Source organism: Rhynchophorus ferrugineus, unplaced genomic scaffold, assembly GCF_030347505.1.
Source record: "Rhynchophorus ferrugineus isolate W39M unplaced genomic scaffold, kcgeb_rfMv2 rfM5, whole genome shotgun sequence".
Lineage (NCBI taxonomy): Eukaryota > Metazoa > Arthropoda > Insecta > Coleoptera > Curculionidae > Rhynchophorus > Rhynchophorus ferrugineus.
The window spans coordinates 5,047,390-5,056,339 of record NW_027472584.1 but is presented as its reverse complement, the minus strand read 5'-3'; the positions used below and the strand labels follow the sequence as shown (position 1 = coordinate 5,056,339).

At 31.0% G+C, this 8,950-nt stretch overlaps 1 protein-coding gene across 1 annotated transcript; it reads left to right on the top strand.

The window, feature by feature from the left end:
* Positions 1 to 1,152: 1,152 nt before the first annotated feature.
* Positions 1,153 to 2,195, top strand: LOC143197573 (non-structural maintenance of chromosomes element 3 homolog). Its single transcript, XM_076406111.1, has 4 exons — positions 1,153 to 1,411; positions 1,469 to 1,685; positions 1,743 to 1,957; positions 2,012 to 2,195. The coding sequence occupies exons 1-4, from the start codon at positions 1,178 to 1,180 to the stop codon at positions 2,120 to 2,122; spliced, it is 777 nt and encodes a 258-aa protein (XP_076262226.1). The 5' UTR covers positions 1,153 to 1,177; the 3' UTR covers positions 2,123 to 2,195.
* Positions 2,196 to 8,950: the final 6,755 nt, after the last annotated feature.

Below are 8,950 nucleotides of genomic sequence, written 5' to 3'. Positions count from 1 at the left end.
AATGTATACCGAATATATGCTTTCCTAGATTTATATATAATATATTTAGTTTTATGATTTTTTTGGTAGTTTGCTTCTAAATAAAAATATATTGTATATTAATATAGCAACACTTTGGAACGATATTTTTCAAGATTGTTAATGTAATAGGGTAAAAAATTAAAATTGTGAATGACAAATAAGTAATAGGTAATATTTCTTTTGATTGACTTTTTGGTGTGTATCTAACACCCTCGGTTTTTGTTAGAAAATATTTCTGTCCGATAATAAATAAAGCATTAATTTTATTTTAAAAAGCTCTAGTAGTTATTGTGCGATCATTTTTAATTCATGGTTATTGTAATACATGTTATATATCACATAGTAATACATGTTTAGTTTAAGTTGTATTGTATTGTTTATATTTATTTAGTATATTGTTTAAAAATAGCAATTCATCTCAGAACATTCAAATATAAAAGTAACTCCACTTCCTTTAAAATGTAAGTATTATAGATATATTAATAGTATTCAGTAATGTTTTTCTTTTTCTTTTTTAAAGTTAGTACGTGAAGGAATACGTCTCGCGTATACTAAGGTTGTAAAATATAAGCAAATATTAAATTAATTGCTCCAAGCAATTATATCCGTCCTTTCCTCTCTTACAATTTATATAGGAAAGGGATCGAACATACTCGTCTGACATTAAGAATTAAAATAAAAAGCCAAGCCGTGCATTAGATTTTGCATATTTTGTAGTGGTTAGTAGGCATGTTGGCCACAAAAAATATCGATATGTCGAAGGAAAAAATATATATATTTTTTGCAATAAGTATAAGATATATCGATATTTTACAAAAAAATGTATGTATATTTTTAATTGAAAATAAACGTAGTCAAATATTAGCCTAAAAAATATTTTTTTCTAAAACTCTTAAGGAATAACGGTATTTTTGATAAACCATTAAAATTAAGTACCAGAATTCACTAAACGTTTAAAAGTAAGTTCCGATTTGAAAGTTTTTTTTAATTGTACTTAATCTTCTGAAATTATATCATCTAAAAAATATCGATATATCGACAAAAAAATATCGATATTTTTTCTGCATCCCTAGCGGCTAGTTATTTAAATTTTTGTGTTGATAGTGCTGTATGGAGATAGCTGATACACGATTTTAAAGTTCTTCAAGTCGTAAAAATGTCGAAGAAGCGAAGATCAGTTAGCGGGTCTCAAAAAACCAAATCACAGACTGATCCAGACGTACCGGATCAAAATACAGAAAATATAATCAATGATGTAGTCAGGTACATTATTCTTAAAGCTGACGAAAATTCATTTTATACCAGATCCGAATTAAATCAAAATGTAATTCACAAAAAGGGCCAATGCGTGGATAGTGTTATACAACAAGCAATTAAGGTTCTGGAAAATGTTGGTATTATTATTGTTATATGGATGTTGTTGATATTGTTTTGCATACATTTTTAGGTATATGGTTACACACTTACTGAATATGATGATGTAAAAATGAAAAAAAAAATTTATTTTTTAATTAGTATGTTGCCTCCTGTAAATTATTCCGATGAAGAGGAAGAATGTGTTTCTAGTTATGAAACTGGTTCAAATGTACCAAATGCTGCTCACAAGATACTGACTCTATTAATTTTATCCCATATATTTATGACAAACGCGCCAGTATCAGACAGTGAGCTCTACGATACCATTCCTTTATTGTTTTTATATTGTTGATTTATTATTTCAGAATCCCTTTATAGTTTCCTGAAGTCCTTGGATATTGATGTAGAAGTTGAGCATCCATTTTTCGGTAAAGTCAAAGAATATATAAGAGAAACCTTGATAAAGAATTATTACCTTCACTGTGAGTTTGATGAGAAAACGAAAATACAAACTTTCCAATGGGGGATTCGAGCTGAAATTGAAATCTCAAAGATGAAGGTTTTACAGTTCGTGTGTGAGGTAACTATTTCAGTTGACTTATAAGCACATTGTCAGGTTATTATTGATTTACAGATGTATGGAAATAAGCAACCAAAAGACTGGCCAGAACATTACAGAGCGGCCGAGAATCAGTTCAAAGAAAGAGAAGAGCTAAAGGAAGAAACAAGGGATGAATCAAGCTAGTCACCGATACTGGTAGAACTACAATATAAAGTTTATTTGTATACAAAAATTGTATCTTCTTAACTAATACAATATAAATAAAAAGATATAGGAAAATGTTAAATCTCATTGGTCCTTACATTGCGTTGTAAGCTGGGCCGCGACCTCCTTCTGGGACCACCCAGTTATTCTGGCTGGGGTCCTTGATGTTGCACGTCTTACGGTGGATGGCCCTCTCCAGAATCGAGTGGCACAAACTCATACACACCAGCGGGACAATAACAATCTTCGAGTCCGTCGAAGATGCCTAAGTTTCGTTTGACAGGATTTTGCGAGTTTAAAGTGTTGCATAACATAATTTGTGTTATACACTATATGTACGCTTTTAGTTGACTTTAAAAGATTCCAGTTGTGTTTTGATGACATTTGGGTGATTATTTTATGAACTTTTAAACAATTCATTAATAAAAAAAAACTTATTTTTGTGTAATGCTCTAATTTTTCATTAGGTACAATCCTTTTAACTAACTTTCGGCAAGGTAATAAAACCCGTGGCAAAGCTACTACTAAGCATCCTCCAGGAAAAGTGAGATTGGGGATACTGTGTAAACTGCCGGTGCCCTGGTGAGATCCTATTGCCGTCTTCGAAGTGATGCTTTATGAACGGATGGTGTTTGAACCTGCGAAGAAACGAACATTACCGCATTACCGATCTTTGGATATTCAGTTCTTTTGGAATTCCTTGTACGGGCTCAGGTACAGATTGATGTAATCCAAACCCGACGGCGATCAGGGATACCTCGTCGTTAAATGATACAGAAAGGATCCTCCGTAGGTGTTCTTATCCAAGGGCCAGCCGATGGTGTGCTCCACGCATCCGGTTTATGTTTGAATCATTCGTCGCGATATCTTTAACGCTCCCGTCATCGTTGTACAGGACTTCGGAAGGTGCATAACCCGGGCCCACTGCCTCAGCTTGCTCTCCCAACCACTGAATAACGTGTCCCAGCGGGACGATATAGTTCCCGTGATTAAACATCGGAGTTCCTGACGAAATATCATTTATTCAATATATAAATCGATTTAAGACAAAGAATCCAACCTGGCAGGGCTGGTACCGGAATCCTACCGGTGCTAGTTAATAGACCGAACTTATCCTCCGTTAGGGGAGTGTTCAGAGGCGCGCCCTTCTCTTTCCAGTCCCATTTATGGGGCCTTCTCGACGATGATTACCTAAAAATCTATGTTCCGTATAGACCACCGATCAAGTGTGCTATGACTTCGATTCCACCGACCCTGATTTTCTTCCCTTCCGCGTCCAACAGTTGTTTGGCTCGTATAGTCGCGCTTATTCCAGTTGCACCATCGCCGACTATCAGAATATCAGTTTACATCTAGAATGTGTAATTTAAGAAAAATTAATCCTTTCAAGGTAAGTAATAATTTTAGCATGACATGTCAGACAGAAATTGTGAAGAATATATATTATAAATTTAAATAGTGTAGATACTTAAAGTGGTAGAAAAAAATAGTGTTTTAAGCTGGGCATATATTTTTTCAGACTATTGAAGAAGAATTAACAGACTGTAACAGGAATAAAGCCAAAGCCAAGTCTCTTTGAAACAATTTTTTTGTTTTAATACGGACAAATTCTATGCATATTTATAATCAGACTTATAGACAGACAGGTAAAATAATAAAAATGATATCAATAAAATAATTGGTTATATAATGTTTAATTCATAATAATATATATTGTACAATTTTCTTAATATGTCACTCAAATTACCAATATTAATCTACGGGATAACGATGTCTTCTTTTCTTACTTAAATGGTAGTTGTTAAAAATAGAACCTTTTTTATTTATTATTATAGCAATAATATAGAATAAATTATGTTTTAATGAAAAAACAGCTGAATCATAGTGCATTTTATATTAAAATTACCTTTCCATCTTGGATCTTCTTCTCTTGGATGAATGAAATATAGTGTGTTATCTTAGAAAATTGATCCGAATATATTCCTATTTAACCCAACTGCTGGACTAGAAAATATGATTAGTTATATTTAAGAGTTCAAAGGTTACTTCACAATATACTATAAATAAAATAAAGCTCCAGACAATAATTGTATCATTACATATAATCATTTTAAGCTATAAAATTTAAAATATCTTATAAAATTTATTTTCGACAAATTAATTAAATATTCCGAATTAAAATGAAATTTTAGATATTTTCAACGAATTCCCTAAATGCAAACTCATTTTCTTTTATTTTAACAGGGAATTGTATAATTAAAGGTAACAGAAATACCTTACTCAAAAAATCAAAGTCCAACTCAGAGGTTCAAACAAAATATATCAAAATAAACTGAGCTCAGTGCAATTTTTGTTTATTAACCTTTGCCAACAAAGTAACTTATATCTATAAATGTAATTTTATGAAAATCGGTCTTATAACATAAATATAATACTAAATAACACATAAAGTCACAGTTCAGAATCCTTTTTCTCATCTTCTATGTTGATTGTCTCCTATATATCAATCTTGGAATAATTCTATGTCCAAAATATTACTACAATATTAAATAAGTGTATTTTCATCTGTAATAAGATTGTGGGAAAATAAAAATGATACGGCAAGACCGATTGTTTAGAAACAGACATTTGACAAGATTGTAGAAATTTGTTTTTTGGGTTGCCGAGCGAATTTAAACCAAATAAAATTACCTGACATCTGTGGAATTTTCGAAAAATTTATCTAGTAATCCTAGTTAATAGAGCACATTCAATCCATATTTAGCTACTAGGTCACGAGAATTTTTGATATTTACGCCTTCACCCAAGCACATCTAAATAATAATGTAAGGAAAAAGGCTTTAAAAAACTCTGTATCAATAATTTCTTACAAAAGCTTATATTGTTCCCAATCATAAGACTGCGTAGTGTTGTTCATTCTCAAGGAACTCAGTATATTGTACTTCTAAGTTTAAAAGGTGACCTAATTTTAAGATTTGTTGGAATTGGCATCATCCTGAAAATAGACTATAAAAATACACTTGATATCATAAAAACTAATTTAAATTACCTCTGACATGCCTTGTACTTTACCAATAAGACCGTTGTCAAAATCTACCACATTGTCAAACATTCTATCAATCATATCGAAAATAGTCTACAATTTTGTTTTCCTATTTTTATTTTTGGACTTTGTTGGTTGCTGGAGAGGAGTTTTAGAGTTTTCTTGCTGTTTGTGTGTTTACCCTTCAATCCAGGAATATTCACTAAACCAGGTAACATTTTCAGAAGCGATCCTTTTTCGATCTTCCTGATCCAGCGACTTCTAAATCATCAACCGTGCATTTTGTTGTAAATGATTTCTTATGGGCTGGCCCAGACTATCTCCAAGTTAACCTCCAAATTACGTTTTTGAGCAGCTTCATACACAATAAAAATGGGTAATTTTATCATTTGATTTTGTTCTTTGCAATTACCTGAAATAAAGGTAAGTTATCTAATCATCATTTTCTATAATAAATTGTCTACCCATTGCTTCAAATGAGAACTCCTCCTTGTTTTGTTAATATAATTTAGAGCTTGCAATGCAGCTTCATTACGAGCATTTTTTATCGTTTGCGCCTCTCCATAAAATTTGACGTCGTTGACGTTAAAATGGACTTTGAAAGGTCCCTTCGTGTCAGAATCATTTCTTCTAACATGAAGAGTATCATTAAAATGAACCGTGTCATTCATTTTATGCAAATAAGATTTTTTCTCTGAAATGTCTGGTGATGCAGTCTTGCCTTCTATTTGTTCCTAAAAGGCACCTTATTTATATGTCTATATTTAACTAAACAATATTGAATACCAAAATATCATTAATTATAGAGTATTGTACAGACATCCTTACCTTTAATGCTAAATTGTTTAGTAAAGCTACAGGTGTTTCTTCAGGTTCTTTTCACTCTTTTTGATCTTCAAAGAATGATGTTGATATTCTGTATTTTTCAGAGCCCTCTGTGCAGCTTTCCTTTGAGCATTCTTCAAGCTTTTACCATCCACTGCTTAATTTTCATTTCCTAAATAGAAAGCGATGGTAAAAACTGTATTGTGCAGAGGTCAATGAAATTTTTGATATATAATTGCATCTAATAATTTCACATTAATATACCTCTTCGTTAATTAATTCATATGAAAATGTAATATCATTACATTCAGCAATTCGTGACTAGAACTTAATGCGGATTTGTCTTCTGCTGGTTCACTAGTCAAACCTAAAACTCGGTTTGTTTCTGGCACAGAGGGATTATTTTTCCACGTTTCCGAATAAAGATACCACGATGAGGTATCTATTATTCTTCAAAGTTAAAAGCGTCCCAGATATAGATCCTTTTATACCAGTGAATTAACTATAAACATTGCTATTTACCAACAATAGAGTCCCTGTCGCCAAAAATATTTTTATATCATTTAATAACAATCCATAACTTAAGCTTAACAAGGAAAATAATAGTAGTATACAATTAAAGCAAATCATACTCAAATAATATAAAGAGAAAACATATATAACCGGGGAAACACACTAGAACTAACCTTAACATAATAATATAGAGCTGTAGGGGGTAAAAAAAATTTCGATATTCTTGATAAAAACTATCGATATTATTAGTAAAAATATAGATAATTTTGGCTAATCTATTGATTTGGTTTATATTGGTTTATTTTTTTTAATACCGTAGTTATTGCACTAAAGATTTCGGTATTTTTTTTCCTCCCATATATTGATTTTTTAAAATTATTTTCTATCGATATGTTTTCTGGCCGCGGACATATTTAAAAATATCAATTAACATATTAAAATACAATAAAATATTTGTGGGGTATTATTCCATTTCATAGAAAAATTCCATTCTTTTTTACAGATCCACAGAACATTCAAATATAAAAGTAATACTACTTCGTTTAAAATTAAATTATAAATTGCATGTTATTGCATGTAATTATTATAATACTATACAGTAATTTTTTTTTCTTGTCTTTTTTAAAGTTAGTTTATTATTAAGCCTACTGACTGGCGAGTGGCCAACTTAGAAATTATCCCAGAAGACATCCCGTCTTACCCAGCCTGGTTACTGGCGTGACTGGGATCATTTTCCTCGGATGTCGGATCGGATCTGTGTCGGATTTTGTACTCTTACCTAAGGGCATTCACAAACATCACAAATTTACTTACATGCCCCAGCAGAATTCGAACTCGCGACTATCGCAACAGGGGGACCATCCTGTCGCCTTTACTACTGCGGCAACTAAGCCAGCTATTAAATCGTTTATCATGAAAAAATATTTTATAAAATAAATAAACTTTTTTATAACTATTAATTTGTGATATGTATGGTTGCAGAATGTATGAGCAAATTTAAAAAATTCCCTTATTTCTCATATGATTTATCTACCAAATACTTCATTATAATGAATCAAAAATTATGGATAAATGATACAGGGTTTTGTAGAAGGGTCGGGGTCAGGATATAATGAGTCAAGTAATAAGGGGTCAAGTTAATGGTAGGTTTTATCAGGATAAACGATATAAATGTGCATGTATTTTGATTTTGTTGATTTGACATTTAGCATGATTTTTTTATTATTGAAATTCACGCCATTTCCTTTAGCTTGTAGGATTGGTTGCATATATCACTTTAATTCTCAACTCCCCACTCTAAACGTTTTTTCCGCTCTATTCTAGGTTTTATTTGAATTAAATATTGGGTTTATTTTGTGTTATGTCAGTTCTATTGCTGCTTTTTAACGTTATTATTCGGTTTCTTTAATAATAACAGGATAACAGTGCATTTAATTTGATTTGTGCTTTTAATGTGAAGATTTATGATTTTTATATGAAAAAAATCAAAATACCGTGGGGTAAGGTAATGCTCTAAAACTGATTTTGTTTATAATGTATTTTTAATGTGCAGGAATGGTTGATGGTGAACTGAAATCTTGATTCTTGATGTATTGAAACATTTTCGTACCACCGATCAAATCACCTTCAGAGACAGTAGTGTTGTATATTTTAATTGTTATGATAATATTTTACGTATATCAAATTACTAGAAGAAATTAAACTAAAAGTTTTTAATATACGAACAGTTTTTACTTCATTGAATATTCCATATTTATGTTTATTATATAAAAGGGAAGAATAAGAATATATATGTATATTTGCTTTTAGGTGCGCTGATTGTTATTCTACAATTTTAAAAATAATCTCACTTATGACGCCTTTGTTATAATGTATAAATTTTAAATTTTTCAATACTTAGGTTTTATTAAATGGAATTTGAAAATGGTTAGTAAGTGTTAGCTCATGATATATTTTGCGTATACTTTAATATGCAGACGTAAATTACTTCAATGATTATTATAAATCAAATATATTTTCGGGCATATATTGAAGATATTTTTAAGACAAATGTTAGTAACATCATTTTTAAATTACTCACTTAACTTTATTATGGGAGAAACATGATTAACTTAAAAAATAGTGGTCGAATCGACTGTTTTTATTCGATAGTTACCAACACTAATTCAATTTTAGTTGGGGCAGTAAGGAAATGCACTTTTTTATTAGAACATAATTAGCGTTGGGAACTATGGCTAATCAGTCGCTAGTTTCGGTTCGACTGATTGTATTACTTTTTACTATCGATTGTTTTTGAGTCGTGTACTTTTAGTTACTATTTTCGGTTCTACTAGTTTCATTCGACTGCTTTTTAACGTTCTGACTCTGTCGTCCTAGGCGCGACCTTGACAAAAATGTATACCGAATTTATGCTTTCCTAGATTTAT